Source organism: Lepidochelys olivacea (assembly GCF_965140295.1).
Source record: "Lepidochelys olivacea isolate rLepOli2 genome assembly, chromosome: 3".
NCBI lineage: Eukaryota > Metazoa > Chordata > Testudines > Cheloniidae > Lepidochelys > Lepidochelys olivacea.
This window is the reverse complement of record NC_140413.1, coordinates 131886854-131904533: the sequence shown is the minus strand read 5'-3', so window position 1 is coordinate 131904533 and position 17680 is coordinate 131886854. Positions and strand designations below refer to the sequence as shown.

The following is a 17680-nucleotide window of genomic DNA, read 5'->3' as shown; positions in this document are numbered from 1 at the left end:
ATGGAGTGAGCATATAGAAATCAATTTTGTTCCTCACTGAGTTTGAATAAAGACTGGTGTATGCTGAAATTATAGCTGGACCAAGGGGATGCGTTAAAACCCATTTTCGTAGGGTAGACAGGACTAAAACCATGTTTCTGAATCATGTTAAAGCTTTGGCTGTGTCAGCACATGTCAAGGACAGTTCAAAACAGTTAAATCCTGTCTAAATTACAGAATGGAATGGAGTCGTAACGGTCTTCTGACACAATTGTACCTGGAGTGTAGCATGGATCTTTGTGAGAGGAGTTTGCCAAAACAGCAGAGTGAAAAGTACTCTCTTCTCTTTTTACCTGTTGCATAATGTATGGACAAAGGGCATGTGGTGAAATTAAGTCTGTGCACTTTGTGTAAAAAATATTTCCATTTAATAATGTGTGTTCAACTTGTGCAACTCATCCAAAAGACGTTATTGTAGCATTTTTACTCCACAGATATGCTCCTAGTGTATACTCTGAAACATATCTATGTTTGTCACTGACAAAAAGTTTGTTTTTGTTCATACTTACTGTAAGATGAAAAGAGCTATGTGGAAATAAGATGGATTCTATGCTGGTGTTCTCAACATACATTCTAGTAGCAAAATCTTCAATAAAGAGGTGTGTGTGTATATATACTTCAATTTACACCTTAACCTCACTGTTGCAGCTCATTTGAATCAGTGTTGCCTAAACAGGCAGTTCAAAAAAAATGTAAAAAATTAAATTGTAAACTAAATTTGATCTGGAGTCGACTGTTTAGATGACAAAAAGTTTGAGGCGTGGACTGTCTCCTATTGTAATTATACTGCACAATGGGACCCTAATCCTGATTTGGCCCTCTGTGCTAGTATGATACAAATAATAAGAGACAACCCTGGAATACCAAAATGCCATTTTCACTTTTCAGAGTAGAATTTGAAGGGATACCATCATCTTCAAACTTTCAGACACATTTTTTAAATACAACTGTTAGAGTAATTGTAGAGGTTATTTGTAACTGGAAAAAGGTTAAAGAGGAAAATATCTTTCATATTTTTTTTTTTTTTTAGTTTATACACTAAGTGCTATCAAATGCACAGGGTATAGTCAGGTTTCAGAGGGGTAGCCATGTTAGTCTGTATCAGTAAAAACAACGAGGAGTCCTTGTGGCCCCTTAGAGACTAACAGATTTATTTGTATTTGTTTTTGTATAGTCAGGTTTACTGTGTCTGATGTGGCTCTTTCACACAATGTGGTGGTGGGGATTTAACGCTCCCCCCCACCCTTTTCTTTTAACTACAAAATCTGACAAGGAGCCTTAGCTAAGTGTATTACCTAAGACTACTTGATTTTAAATATGGGTTTAAAGTCACTGATATACTTTAAATCTGGGAGACTGTATTGAACCAAACTGATCACAATGAAGATACAACGTTCTTTTGAAAAGCTTGTGTTAATTCTTAAGTGGGGGAAAAATCTGAATTTAAAAACTTTGTCAGATATCTACAAAGCTGTCAGCTGATGCCATCTTGGGACACTGTGGGATTTTATGATAAATGTCACAGTTTGACGCAGGCAGTAGTCTTGGAGGCTTTCCAGATGGCCCAGAGAATGAAATCTTCTGAAAAGCATGCATTTTGGTAATACAGAAGTTGGGAGAAGAACTGTAGGCCAAATAAAGGCGCCTAGGAACCAGTGATATACACTGTGTGAAGCCCTACCTTTCAGTCCACTGGGGAAGACGCTATCCAGAATGCCCATCAACTAGAACAAAAAACCCTCCTGTGTAACTGTAAAGGAAGCAAGAATAGCTGGATGGAGGAGTGAAGTTTAACTGGGAGAAGAATTTGGGAACAGAATGTAGTGAGGAAGAGTGATCCTATACTTGTGAGTAAGTCAAACATCTCAAATTAGCAGAAAATATAATGCTTTGATATAATTCTAACGTCATGTGTGGCACCAAAAAGGCAAAACACAACCATAATACAGTGACAGTGTACGCTGTCATTGTAGAGATGAATACATTCTGGAGGAAAGTTTTACAGACATAAGAGGGATGGAAACATCCAAGCATCAGTCTTCTGTTCTGTCTTCCCATTTACTCTTCAACAGCAGGATTTTATAAACACTGAGAAATTTATTTGTGGTGGTTTTGCTATTCCTATAAAATGCTTAATGATACCGTAACAAAGAATCATTCCCTAAAGCTAACTGATTGATTAACCAAAGTGACTATTACCTGTAGTTTAGTGAGTTGGACTAGTTGTTTCTTGTTACTTTGTCCTTCAAGATTTTCAAACTAGTAGATATCTTTTTGCACCTAGTTTTTAATAATAGATTGGAAGAGAGAACCAAGCTTTCTGCTTTTTCAACTTCAAATCTGTTTTTTACCTTTGAAATAACTAGTCATGGAACTGAACAGTTGAATAAACGGAAATGACAAAAATACTGTCTTGGTACTTGCAGAAAAGGCTAGTTGTCAAAAGCTGACGGCACTTTAGCAGACTCTGTCCTGGTATTTAGCTGGTGCCTTCCACCAGACCAGTGGTTTGACTTTTTTAAAAAAACTTGGTAACAAACATGTACTGATTAATATCTTTTATTAACATAAATGATTTTAATAGATTATAGTAAATTTAGGTCTCAACACAGGTCATAATTAGGCTTACTTTTAAAAATAAACTTAAGTTCAATTTTTTAAAAAAAATATTAATTCAATCCACCCTGAATTAACATGCCAAATTTAATCATTATTGCCATGTATTGGGAAATTGATATGAGAAAATTTATTAATATCAGACTTAAATGTTGGGGGAAAAAATCTTTCCTTTCCTTGTCATAAGCAAACAGTGAAAGTAGTTCCATAAGGGAAGGGTGAAGCAGGTGTGGGCAGAGCACAAATACTGAACATATAAATGAGCCAAATATAAAGAATTATTCAGTTAACTTCTATTTCTGAATCACTTTTCATGGCACAGAAGTGGCTTAATTTTTAAGGGAGATGTGAAGGCAGTGATCCTGGAATATAACTTTTTTTTTTTTTAAGCCTGTACATATTTTCTGTATCTGAAACAAGTTTTTCTATATATTACAGTAGAATATGGAGTTGTGTAATTAATACACATACGCTTTTAATTTGTTTTCATTAATCCAAGCATAACAGCACAACTCAAGGGTTTTGCACATGGATTGATGATACAAATGCATGACCACACTAACTATCTACAGAACATCAAGCTAAAGGGTGACGAATTTCTGGAGGTGGTAGTGCTCAGTATTGTGTGTTGGGTTTTTTTGTTTTGGGGTTTTTTGTTTTTTTTTAAAAGTGAAGTATGTCCGTTTAAAAACTGAGTTTCTTAATTTCTTTGTAGTAGGTGTTCATACTAAACTTATTTATTCCTTACAAATGGCTTATGTATCTTGAATCCAACAGTTTATTGATTTGTAATATGGTTATGCCACAGTTTTTTTTTTTCCCTGAACTCTAACAACCACTTTGTGTATCAGTATATCTTGAATGGTGTTTTGATTTTGTTCAGCATCATGGTGAATTTTTTTAGTTCTTGATACTACAAATAGCAATGCTTCATTTTCTCTTGACTGTCTTAAGGTTGACTTTTTCTGTGTTCTCTTGATGTAAGAACTGTTACATGAAGCAGATCAGTTTTCATGTGTTTAAAATAAATCACCTCTTATGCTCTTAACGGCCAAGAGGCATGGAAATGGTATTACTTCTAAGTAATATCACTTCTTCTACATTTTATGATCGGAATCAATTCCTAGGACTTTCAGTATGACTTTCATTTTGACTTTACAGAAACATCTTCATGTACAAGAACTGTGTTGTAATGTCTGAGCAACTTGAAATGACTTTCAAATAGTGTTTAGGGCTCTCATTGTGAAAAGTGGGGATACTACGAAAAACATCTTTAAAGACCATCTATCTTACTATGCCTTTGTTTTTTTTCTTTAAATTGCCCTTTTAATCCAACTTCTCTGCTTTTTAGTTATCTATCCCTATAGCTCCATAAACGTAGTGCTGTAACTCTTTTAACCCCTTTATTGCTACCTTATCTTTATGGCCATTTTCCTAAGTTTCCTATCTATTCCTCCTCTTTAGAATAACAGCTAGTGGCAGCTGGCTGACTGAAGACTTGTTTTCTCCTTACCCTTATTTACTTGGTCTGTTGACAAGGCAAAAAGCAGATATTAAAACAGCAGTAAATGTCTCATAGTTGGCTCTCTTCGCTTTCATATTTGCACTTCTTTTGTTTTCATTCTTCAGATTTCCTGTTTAAATTCTTGGTTATTGGAAATGCTGGAACTGGCAAGTCCTGTTTGCTTCATCAGTTTATTGAGAAGAAATGTAAGTATTTATGTCTGCATAGTGACGTGTCTGATGTTTCACCGTACAGTAGTTTTAAAGCTCTGTCCACACTGACATCCATTTTTTGCTAGCCGCAACATTGTTTAAAAGTATTTTGTACTAACAGCATTTCTTTAACCGGTGTAGACAGAAATTTCGTCTGGGAACTGTGTTCAAAACCATGTTCTAAAACTGTGCTGTTTTAGAGGGAGATGATCAATACTATGATGCTCAGTAATAATTCTTGTTCACATTGTCTAGGTAAACCATACTAGGGCATGCTAGTAGTGAGTGTTTAAGCAAAGTAAACTAGCATGTTTCTGATGCCAGAGTGGGCTGGGCCAACACTTGTGAGAGTACACCTTTATCTATTCTGTACTTGTTTATATTTGGCAAAAAACTATTTTAAAACAGAGTTGACATTGCTTGGTGGCATGTCGTTCCTTTGCAGAACATTGAGTTGATCAAAACTGAGACTTCAGAAAACCAGCAAATGCAGAGTTAAGGTTGCCCATGCAACTTTAACTCTTCTTTTCTCTTTCAGCAGTGCTCCCAATACACCCCCTTAACACACATACCTTTATTCTGCAAACTCCACAGTTGCAGAGCTCTTCACTTCCTTTTACAGCCCATTCTCTCTCACTCACAGGATTTCATCTAACAGTATTAGAGAACAAAAAAGAACAGGTTGCCTATACCCTCTTCAAGCAATGACTCATTATTCACATTGGCTATTGGCATTATAAGATTCAGGGAGTTCCAGCTCCTGGCATATACTCTCACACTTAGCCAACTCCTCAGAAAAAAGAGCATACATGTTGCAGGAGCTTGGGGTGCACTGGCAGAACTGGGGGGTGCTATGCCTTCTTCACTTAAGCCTCTAACCTCTCTCACCTCCCCTGCCAACCATCTCCATTTTTCCCCCTCCCTTCATTGCAGCCACAAACCCTCCTCCCTTCCTGGGAAGCCTTCACACGTCTAACTTTTTGTTCCCCTCCAAAATGAAAGTGCCACCCCCGACTGTCAGGTCTTGTCTATGCTTAAAATGCTGCAGCAGCACAGCTGCAGCACTTCAGTGAAGGCGCTTCCTACACCAATGGCGTAGGTAATCCACCTCCCTGAGAGGCAGTAGCTAAGTCAACAGGAGAAATGCTTCTGTCGACAGTGCTTTCTACATTTGGAGTAGGCCAGTATAAACTTGCATCATTCAGGGGTGTGGATTTTATATACCTGTTTTTCCTTTTACACAACCAGAGCACAAACTTACGGACATAAGTTGCTACTGTAGACCAAGGGCATGTCTACACTACAAAATTAAGTCAACTTAATTTATGTCAGCATACAGCCACTGCAGTAATTGCATAGTTTGGGTGTCTACACTTTGCTCCTTGTGTCAGCAGGCACGTCCTCACCAGGAGCGCTTGTACTGTCAGTAAAACAACAAGGAGTCCAGTGGCACCTTAAAGACTGTGGGTAAAAAACTCTCGTGGGTAAAAAACCCACTTCTTCAGATGCATGGAGTGAAAATTACAGATTATAGGCATAAATATATATTTGCCCTTCTCTTCATATGCCACTATATATTTATGCCTGTATCTGTAATTTTCACTCCATGCATCTGAAGTGGGTATTTTACCCATGAAAGCTTATGCCCAAATAAATCTGCCAGTCTTTAAGGTGCCATCGGACTCCTTGTTGTTTTTGTGGATACAGACTAACATGGCTACTCTGATACTTCGTACTGTCGGTGTGGGGTATTGTGGGATGGCTTCTCAAAGCCAGTAACAGTCCATGTAAGCAATTCAGTGTCTACCTTGGCACTGTGTCAACCTAACTACATCAACACTGACTCTGTGCCTCTCATGGAGGTTGAGTTATTAAGTCGACACAGTGGGGGGCAGATATGTTGGTGGGAGCGAAATTTTAATGTAGACACTTACATAGTTAGATCAGTGCAAGGCGGCTTATGTCAACCTAACTCTGTAGTGTAGACCCAGACCCAAGCCTCAAATTGCAGCAACCTTCTGCCACTAAGTTCAAAACTCCTTTTGTCTGAAGTGGGGTGTTATGATTGTTAATTGAATGGTGAGTTCACAGCCACCAAGAGGTATGTCTGTGATTCATCCCTTCGTAGTACCTCTCAGTTTAACAGTGCAAGGCAGCAGAATAAACCATTTTGTGGAGTGCTGTAACTTGGGAACCCCTTGGTCAAATGACCGCAAATTTGGATCACTAACAGTATTGTGCCCCCACTAGGCACACCAAATTTCAGAGTAATCTGTTTTATTTTTAGAGTACTTATAAGAGACTAGTTTAAAACATATGGATGACAGCAATGGAAACTCTAGCTGTTTTACTGTATTGGCACATGCGCACTATAAAAAATGTTTTTTCTTAAATACTGTTGTCACTAAATGCACTACCTTTGACTCGCATCACATCAGCAGTTTGATCTGTAGCTCTGGGCACAAAAAAACCTAACACCACCCACCTAAAACAATGTTTAAGAAATGGCTCTTTTGGGGGTGGAGGCTTCTATTTCTGGAACTCTGGGCTGAAATGACTCCAAATTTGTGTCATTAATCCTACCTGCTGATGAAAGAGAAATCAGACTAAGACTGCTGATTTTAGAAAACTTAGAAAGGTCCACCTTTAAACAGATGTCATGATTCACCCTTTAACTATAAAGGCACTCCTATGCCACTATAAGGCATGGCAGTGCATAATGCTCTCGAAGCATTTCACAAAGATGGGAAGATTTTATTGCTATTTATCTAGATGGGCAGCTGAGACAGACAGAAGTTTACCAGAGTGTCCTGAGGAAACTCAACCGTCTCCCAATGCCTAGTCTCTTGCTATGACTGATAGATAGGACCTTACCAAATTCATTGCCATGAAAAACACGTGGCGGATTGTGAAATCTGGTCGTTTGTTTTTGTTTTGTTTTTTTACCCTATACTATGCAGATTTCACGGAGGAGACCAGAGTTTCTCAAATTGGGGGTCCTGACACAAAAGGGAGTTACAGGGGGTTTGAAGGTTATTTTAGGGGGGTTGCACTATGGCCACCCCTACTTCTGCGCTGCCTTCAGAGCTAGGCAGCCGGAGAGCGGGGGCTGCTGACTGATGGCCCAGCTCCGCAGGCAGCAGCGCAGAAGTAAGGGTGGCAATACTATACCATGCCATCCTTACTTCTGTGCTGCTGCTGGCAGTGACTCTGCCTTCAGAGCTGGGCTCCTGGCCAGCAGCCACTGCTCTCCAGCTGCCTGGCTCTGAAGGCAGCACCACTGCCAGCAACAGAACAGAAGTAAGGGTAGCTGTACTGCAACCACTCTTACAATAACCTTGTGATCACCCCACACAAATCCTTTTGGGTCAGGACCCCTACAATTACAACACTGAAATTTCAGAATTAAATAGCTGAAATCATAAAATTTATTATTTTTAAAATCCTATGACTGTGAAATTGACCAAAATGGACTGTGAATTTGGTAGGGCCCTACTAATAGGCAACCCTGCCTTTCATGTTAGCAGATACTTCGTTGACTCTGGTAGTGGTGCTTAAATGTAAGATAAACCAATAAAAACATTATCACTTTGGGTCATGCATTCATTGTCATGATATTTAAACAAAAATGAACTGGGATTCTGATACACAGTGTGCATTATGTACGGTTTGTTAGCTAGTTAATAAACTATTTAACCTCCTGGTTGACCCATGCAACACTCACATGGCCCCGTAGTTATGCACTGGGGCATGTTCCTGTACTTAAGCAGGTGTGAATTGCTGCACATTTTGAAATACGAGCTCCGTATGTATGCACAAGAACAAGCTTATTCGTTTACTTTACAGGAGAAATAGAGCCTCTATATTTGTGGACAAGACTGAGTCCGTTGTGTTCTGCTGTTGTATTGAATTGATCTGTTTTTAAAAAATGTAGAGCCTGAAACATGGTCATACAGAGATTATATTAAAATTACCCTAAAATTGCTAGTGGGTTCAGTGTTATGAAGTGGCTGTATTTTAAGAGAATCTTTCCTGCAGTGATATTTTGAATTGGTCAGGATATTCAAAAATTGAGGGGGAAAATGTATTGATGGCACTGGAGATACGTTGGATTATGTACAATTCATCTGGTCTTTTGACAAGCAAGTTGTAACTTTATGGTTACAGTTGAAGAGTTTTGCTCCTGCCTAAAATGGGAGCATATGCTTCACAGAAGTTGATTTATCTAGCATTTACAGTAAGTGGTAGAGATCTATTTTTAATGGCACTTTCACTGTTTATACTCTTACCTTCACAATGAATATATATTGAAATGTTTCTAAGTTATGTAAAAAGTCTAATCATAAACCTGAAATGTTTTCAAAATAAGCACTAAATCTGTTTTTCTTTCTATTTTAGTCAAAGATGACTCAAATCATACTATAGGAGTGGAATTTGGTTCCAAGATAATAAATGTAGGGGGTAAATATGTAAAATTACAGATATGGGACACAGCAGGACAAGAGAGATTCAGGTATCTTTTTCATTTACTTTATTAAAGAATATTTAATACTAAATTGGAGGTGTAGATATTATGGACCAAATTCAGCCCTGGTGTAAATGGGTGCAGTTAATGTCTGAGTCATTGGAGTTGTATCTGCTTATGTCATGGCTATGTTATGTCAGTGCTCTGTTCCACTGAGTCAGATTCTCAGCTTGTGTAAACTGGTGTAGCTCCATTGACTTCCTCAGTTGATGCAAGTCGGCATCATTCTACTGTTCAAGCCTTCTGTTTTTCATATAGTGAAACACCACTCATGCGGTTGGTTGTGTAGTGTAAGTTTATATAATGGTTAAGGTATGTAAATAGAGTAATACATGCCTTAAGTTTGCTTACCAAATTCAAATATCATGTTATCACATTTTGAGTACTCAGATTTGTGTGGGAAACTTCTGGCTGGAACAAGGAAGTGCCAGGAAACTATATGCCAATCAAAATATACAAGAAAATAAATCACAATATCAATGTAGTCTTTTACAAAAATAGTCCTAGTACATTTGTCAAATACATTCATAGTCTGCCAAATACACTTCTAGAGAAACTGGTCTATGTCCCAGACATGTTGGTATAGGTACAATATATTGTTAAAGGTACATTGGTGTTTTGGTTTTGATAAGTGAAGGTCATTGCCTCTCTCCACTCCCTTAAATGATTCAGACGGCTATTTATTATCTGGTATATTCCAGGATCCCAGTTAAAATGCAGATACTGAAGGTTTTGATACAAATATTTGAATTGACCTCTATCTAAAAGTACTCAACGATACGTTATGTCTAGTTCAATATTCTTTAACTGAACAGTTGATCAAAACTCCAATTAGAAATTATCTTTAGTTGCTTAAAGCTAAACTACAACTGACCTACACTGGGTGACTCTCTTTATCTGGGTTTATCTGGTGAAGTTGCAAATTTTTAAAAAACTATCATGTCTGAAACACGATGTACTTTCATTGCAGTGTAGACATACCCAGGGTTAGTGGAACTCAAGTTAGCAGACCCTGGGTTAGTTAACCTAGGATTTGAGCATCTTTAGGAATTGTTGAACCCTAAGTCCCAACCTGGGGTACCAGTGTCTATGAATTATGAGGGCCCAAGTCCAAACGCCCATATCCCAGATTTTTTAGCACCTCCCAAAATGTTGCCATTCTAGTCTGTTGTGGTGCAGCGTGGGAGAACTTCACTGTTCACGAAATTTGACAGAAGACAAAGTAATAGGGTTTGAACCTTGGGTTCTGGCTTGACTGTAGGGTCCTGGGTCCAAGCCCCGGGTTAGTGCTATTTGTTTGTAAATGGCCAAGGGGGCTAGGCTTGAGCCAGAGTTCCGAACCTGGGCTAATATTGCAGACAGGGTAGATATACCCAGTAAGAGCCTCTTAGGAAAACCTCCACTGGAGGTCATAAAAGACAGACCAAATAATAGGAGAAATGAATTTCAAAGCTGAAGACTCCTGAGAATGTCCTGCTGTTGGGCAAACCAGAGGACTGTTCATGCACCTCGGATGATCACAATTGCCCTGGAATGAGTGGATACAATCTCTCATGTAGCCAGGACCCAGAGAGTTTGGAACTCCTAGGTCAAACGCACAGTTCAAACTCTGCCTGGAAGTCACTTGGTAACCAGTGCAGATTGCAAAATATTGGTGGAAGGTGCTTCCTCCAGGAAATACTGCTTAATTAGTTGCTTCAGTTTCTGAATTGTTTGAAAGCGTAGCCCCATATGGAACACATAATGGTAACCCAGACTTGAGATGACAAAGACATTATGGGAGCATAATTTTGCAACTTAAAATTCCCTTTCAGGTCTGTAACAAGAAGTTACTACAGAGGTGCAGCGGGTGCTTTGCTTGTCTATGACATTACCAGGTAATAAAAATTAACCATTTCTGGCTTTTTCTTTTTTACTTAATAGTATCTAGTGTCAAATGAATTATAGACTTAATTCAAAATGTTTTTCTTTAAAATCAGTACTTAGGGGCTTATCAGTTGGACGTGACAGAGGAGGAGAGAGACGTGGTTGGTTTGTTCAGTTACAGGATGCTTTAATGTGGTGTGGTTGTGAAAAAAGGCAAATGTGTTCCTAAGGTATATCAGGCAAGGCATTTCCAGTAGAGAGAGAAGTATTAATGCCATTGTACAAGGCATTGCTAATAGGAATACTGTGTACAATTCTGGTGAATGAATTCAGCTGGAATGAATAAAATGAATTCAGCTGGAATTGGTGTAGAGAAGATCTAGTAGGATGATCAGGGTCTAAACAGTGAAGTTCCACTCTGATCTAAAACAGCATTAATATAAGGTAGAAACAGAATAACAATCTGACACTAGTTTACCAAGCCCAGGGTGTCACAAGTGAAGAGCAGAATTTAGCCTCTTTACTGAGGAAGCAAATTCTTTTCTGGAAACCTGACTTATCTGTGTGCTGGTATGGCGGTTCCCCTCTTGCTCTCTGGAGAAAGTGAGGTGGTTAGCTGGATCCCCCCAGATTTGGGAGGTACAGCTCTAGATGTAGTACTAGAATTACTTCTGTTCATGCTTCTGTCTTAATTTTTTATTGTAGGGGTCACTGAGCTTCCTTAGCTGGTAGTGAAACCCAGTTCTCAACAATGGTTAATCAGATAGCTGTGTTAACTTCTATATGCACTGATTTTTTAGGACCAACTGTCTTCTCCCCGCTGACATTTTATAACCAAATTCTTGCGGAACACCAGTCTGATCAGAGTGTAACTGACTTATATAAATCCTTAAAAATTCTTTAGAGGTGGTGTTCTTGCTTAATATGGCAATAGGTGCTGTTAAAAAAAAACCAAAACAAACAATAAATCCGAAGCTAGATAGCTACTCAATGTTTAGCTAGAGGAATTTTGTATTACCACAAACATGAGAATATATACAGAACGTTTCATAGTTATGTCATTATACTTCACTAGCAGTTTACTGGTGTACACATGAGTTCATCAAAAAAACTACTAGTCTAAAGCTCTTGTGCTAAACTTCATTCCAAAGTGAGCTCTTATTGCTAATTTCTAAACCCCACTGAAAACTTCCACAAAAATAAATACCGATATGATTGTAGTGTACAAGACCACTTGGTTACTCAAAGCAGTAACTTTGTTGTGTGCAAGACATGAACGAATTAGAATGGAACAAGCTACACCACTTTTATTTCACCAGCAATACCCACAAGCAAGGGTATACTGCTAAACACCCATCATTTAAGCAAGCACCATACCCTGACAGGTGATATGAAATAGAGCCTAGAATGAACTATTGGCAAGATTATTGTATACCTCCCTGGGCTAGATGGCCCTCGTGTTATCCTTCTGGGCATAACCCTGACACTCAGCAGTCTCACTATATGAAGAAACTAAGGGAGATCTCTTATTGGCTCCAAAGATCCGGGATATGTCAGTTTCTAGAGAGAAGGACCAGTCTCCAGTTATTATTCCAGATATACTCTGGTAGTGCTGAAAGGTTATCAAGAGATCTCTCCAGAGCTGGAGGACCAGATCTCTCCAGAGCTGGAGGACATGGCATTAGCATTGCCTTTCAGAGGATACAGTCTTGTTTTAAAAATTAATAGGAAGAATTGCAACAACTCTTAAAATTCCTCCTGTGGCAGTGGAAAAATTCTACAGCCTAAATTTGATATCCTTGGTTCTAAGAAGGTGACTACATTGCTGCTATTGAATGAGCTTTTAGAGCCAGCCAAAAACATACGGTCCAAGCCTGCATCAATACAGGCTGTGTCCAAGTAGGGAGATAAACTATTATCAGGTTCCTTAAGAAAACTTTATTTTCACATTCACTCTAGTTGGGGCTGCAGTTCAAAGCTCAAAGGCCCATCAAGTTGACTTTACACCAGCAGACAGAAGGAAAGATGATAAATTTAACTGGCAGAAAAATCATCTTGTTGGCAATACTTGGCATCGGAGTATCCAATTACCAAGAATACAATGGCAAGGTACTAGTTGCATCTTTAGGAAAAGATGGTGATATTTAAAGATCTCTTCCAGAAGATCAGAGAAAGCTGGTTAATACACTGATATCAGAGGAACAGTTAATGGCAAAACACTGATTGCAGCATTCGATTCCTCTGATGCATTTGGAAGAGCAGTAGCCTCAGCAGTTTCTTAAACATCACACTTTGCTCAGTCTGTCTTCAGAGACAAAAGTAAAAGTAAAGAACCTCCTGTTTGAAGTGTGATAGCTTATTCTCCACTAAAACGAAGGATACTAGGCCTACTGCCATGTCCTTGGGAGTATACCAACCTCCCAATGGAAACCTGAAGTAAGTCTTTAGGTAACAGACAAAAAATATCCATTTTCATCTAGTTCCTCCTGTTTTAATCAAAGGTTACAATACCAACATCAATGGGTACTCCTTGATAAGCTACCAGTAAAAGATCAGGAAGACTCAATGACTTTTTCTGGGTCAGACCTGAGGCCACAGACTTGATCTGAGGATCAAGAACGATGAACCAATATGGAACCATATCTCCCTCCTCTCCCCCCATAGCCTCATTTGGATACCACCTATATAATTTTCAAAATGTTGTGTCTGGTTATCCCAGTCCAAAGTGGGCATTTGGAAATGATACAAAGTGGATGTGTGAGCCAATTCAAATCCTTCACCCCCTCCTTCCCTATTCACATAGCGAGAGGTAGATTTATTTTTTTTAAAACCACCCTACCAAAACAAGGCATTCCACTTCACATGCTTTCCCCCCAGGGACAGGATGAGAGAATAAACATGTGACCGGTATGTAGTCACATTGTTTAATGCACTACCTGAAAGCACTCCGATACTATGGTGATGAGCGTAGTATAAGAATCTATATACAATAGATTATTCAGGAGTCCCTCTTATTTATGAAAGCCTGCTATGAACAGAGGTGCTCTCTCTCTTTCTTTTGGAGATGAGGGCCATAGAAGAAGTGCCAAAGGAGTTCAGAGGAAGAGGTTTTTACTCAAGATATTTACTGATCCCAGAGAGAGATCTATGATCTATATTGAACCTCAGGAAAGTTTATATTCTGGATGTTAACCCTAGCATCTATTATACCTTCCCTTGCCCTTCAAGATTGGTTTGGAGCGCTCCATCTCAAGGATGCATGTTTCAAATGCACAGAAAATATCTTCATTTTGTAGTGAGGAGGAAGAACCATTTCCAGTACCACATTCTCTCATGTGGTGTGTTTACTGTCCCCAAGTGCCTGTCTGCAGTTGGCAGTGCATTTAGAGTGGAGATTCATGCATACCTGTCCTTAAACAATTGGCTAATCAAAGCATCCTCAAAATTAAGCCTTTCCAGGGCTATTTCCACACAACCGGCCTGCCTTCTTGGCAGACTAAGACTCATGATAAAAGAGACTGTCACTTTTGCTTTCCACTCAAAGGATCCTCTTCATAGGAGTGATTCTGGAGACTCTGGTAGGAACAGCCTTTCTGCCAAAGGACACATTTTTAAAAATTTGTCTTCAGCTATAAACTTCCCCTCTTCCTTGGAGTTCTAACTGAATTCTTCAGAGGGCAGTAGAAGGAAGTGAGGTGGCCAGAACATCATGCCCCCTTTTATAATCTCTGACTCAGTGTTGAGGAACAGTGAAAAGAAGAGTAGGAGGATGTGAGTGCTCCAACAAGTTCTATCAAAAGAATTCACTTATCAGAGCTGCACCATTGACATATCTCATGAGTGTGAATATTCAGTCTATCGCAAAACTCTGGTGACAGTAAATAACCTCTTGTTATGCTCTTCATATGTAGATCTCAACATGCTTTACAAAGGAGATCAATTTTATCCCCGTTTTCAAAATGGGGAAACTGAGGTGAAGTGATTTTGTCCAAGGTCACCCAACATGCCAGTGACAGAGACAGGAATAGAACCCTGATCTCTTGAGTTCTATCCTTTAGGCCACCCTGGTCCAGAAGTTTATAGAAATATTTGTAATTGTATATTATTGAACTGTTTTTGTGTTATGCAGCCGAGAAACCTACAACGCACTTACTAATTGGTTGACAGATGCAAGGATGTTAGCAAGTCAAAATATTGTGATCATACTGTGTGGGAACAAAAAGGATCTCGATGCAGATCGTGAAGTTACTTTTTTAGAAGCATCCAGGTTTGCACAAGAAAATGGTAGGTAGTCTGTCTAATCTGGTATTGAAGATGTATTTTTTTTACTTGAAATTATTCAGCTTTTGTGTCTAAGGAACTAACGTTTGCCCACTTACAAACCTTGTTAAAATCCTTATACTATTGTCAGTGTAATGCCCCTTCCCTTTAATCTAGTATTAAATACAGAGGGCTTCGCTGAAGTAAAGGGGAAGGAGGGAGGAAATTTCATTCCCTGAGGATCCCATCATGTAGTTTCCTGAGAGAGTCAGTGAACAGAACTCTCTTCCCTGACAACAGAAAAGGCCAAAAAGATGGCCCACAAAGCCCCCTTGTTCCCAGGAATCCATGGGAGGCTAGAACCATCCATGTAAGGGCTGTGTGCCTCAGGTGCTTCATCCCCTACTTCCTGTTCCCTAATAGCACAGCTGCATTGAAGCCACACTATCAAGGATTCCACCTACACATAACTACTCTCCAGGCCCTCTTAAAGGAGGGTTTCTAACTATAGAGAAGATCCACTGAGAAAATAATATGGCAGAAATACAGGCAACGCAGCTCCAGGCTATATCTTCATAGGGCTGGGGAGAGAATGATGAATGGGATCTTCTAGCTCCCACTCTTTTCCCCCTGTGAGGATCCCTCTCCTATGGAGATCCTTTTGCAGGTTCTTGGGGTAGGATGGTGCACAAAGGCAGCTTCCATGTGGGAGGGGTGAGATCCAGGCATGGAGGTTCCCCTCCCTGCATGGATCTGAAAGAGCATTACCTGGGCAAAAATATGAAAGTTATAGGCCAGCTGATCCTTTTCTGCAATTTAAGGAGAGAAAGGGAAGGAAGACGGAACAGTGTTCTTTTAAAAAAACAAAAAACACACCAAGACCTGGTCTCAAAAATCCAATCTTAATTGTTTTTCAGTCTCCTACATGATTTTGCTATGATCCAAAAATTGCAGGCAATGCAACATTATGTGAGGATCTGAGTGTGGGGAGTGACTTCAAACGTTGTTCCTCACAAAGAGGAAAACAGTTGTGTAACTTGCTCTGTTAACTGGTGATAACATATAGTACAGTACTTGCTTTAAGCCACTGTGGAGCAGCATTGATTAACCTTGTAAAGGGAAGTTAAGCTTTGAAATGTAACATGAATGGTTGGCAGGCAGGCAGGCAACATCTCCTAAGAAAATCAGGACGGACAAGGCAACCCAGCAAATCCTATAAAGTGACAGTCCTTTAGCCGCTGGAACAAATCAAGTTGGTATTGTCTAGCCAAAATGCAAATATGCCCTTGGTTTGGATAGTGGGTGAAGGTATCTTGGGCTATGGCTGAGAAGAATGGTGGGGTTTCCCTGCTATTCCCCTTCCACCTTTAAAACAAATCTTTCCTAAGTAGACCTTTTATTGAGGGATGGATTTTCTGAATAGCTTTCTCTCTCAATCTTAAAATTTGAATTTTATAACTGAAAGGTGAGGAGAGGGTATTCCCAGGTAAAGTTCACTTCAGAGGACTGGATAAAGATGCAGTAAACTTCCAAATAACTGTATTGCTATCATATTTGAGATAAAGTGGTAAGCTGAATTTTCATCCAAGAACTAGCTCATGGTGCCATAGAGACAATATGCAGCCTTTTGTAGTCTAGAACAGCATTTTTAATTTGTGTATGATCAAATATCTATTTGGTGAATGTAATGTTGTTTGTGACCTATTTGGGAAATATTAGCCACCGATTTAATCTCCCTTCCATTAGAGATTTTAAAAATTGCTCAAAATAAGTGTATTTTAGGTTTGGCTTGGAGCAGCTTCATAGTTTGGTGCTCACATCACCGTTTCCTCTCTGGCACCATGCTTGCAGCTTTTAGGGCATTTTTTAAAATATTCACTGGAAAACACTTGTGCTGAATAACAGCATGGTGAGTTAAAGGAACATAGAACACAATCAATTAAAGAATCCATATCTGTATTACTAAAACCTCTTGATAAATCTAATGTGTTACCATAAATGCTGGCTGATTTTTATCCTCCACTTGCTTTGAACAGTAAAACTAGATGGGCCTGTGCAGTTGGTTTCATTTTCCGGTTCCCATGCACAAGCAGAATGCTGTTCCATTTGAGTTTGCAGCACTTGAGGGAGAATGTTTAAATCTCAAACCAAAACAATTTTTCAATTGCATATAATCATGAATATGTCAATATTCAGTATGTTCTAGGACTTCTACCTTCAGAACCTAATTTTTTTTTTTTTTTGTATGGGAGGGAGGCTAAACTGCTTCAGAGTCTCACTTAAAAATAGCTTCTGTTTAAAAGACATTCTTACTGTTCTGACAAACTTTTTCTTGTTTCAAGTACAGTAAAGAGTATTTCAAAGTTTTAATGACCTGAGATTTTATTTTTCTGGCATTAAATGCAGAGCTGATGTTTTTGGAAACAAGTGCACTAACCGGGGAGAATGTTGAAGAGGCCTTTGTACAGTGTGCAAGAAAAATACTTAATAAAATTGAATCAGGTAAATTGAAATAAAGATTGGTTGTTAGAATGTATTTTCACTTCTTGTCCCACAGTGAAAACTACAGAATCTCACAGCTTTGGAATTTCCTTATAGTAAAAGTTTAGTCACAGTGCATCAGTAAATCTATGTAACAGATTACACGTATGAATAGAT

General features: G+C 38.9%; 1 protein-coding gene across 1 annotated transcript in view; it reads left to right on the top strand.

Moving 5' to 3' along the window:
• The window catches only part of RAB4A (RAB4A, member RAS oncogene family), a 31512-nt gene that overhangs the window by 2887 nt on the left and 10945 nt on the right, over positions 1–17680 (top strand). Inside the window, exons 2-6 of the mRNA XM_084624841.1 lie at positions 4285–4365; positions 8770–8884; positions 10711–10773; positions 14892–15046; positions 17429–17524. Of these exons, the coding sequence (XP_084480967.1) occupies positions 4285–4365; positions 8770–8884; positions 10711–10773; positions 14892–15046; positions 17429–17524 (510 nt within the window). The remainder of the gene's footprint in view (positions 1–4284; positions 4366–8769; positions 8885–10710; positions 10774–14891; positions 15047–17428; positions 17525–17680) is intronic.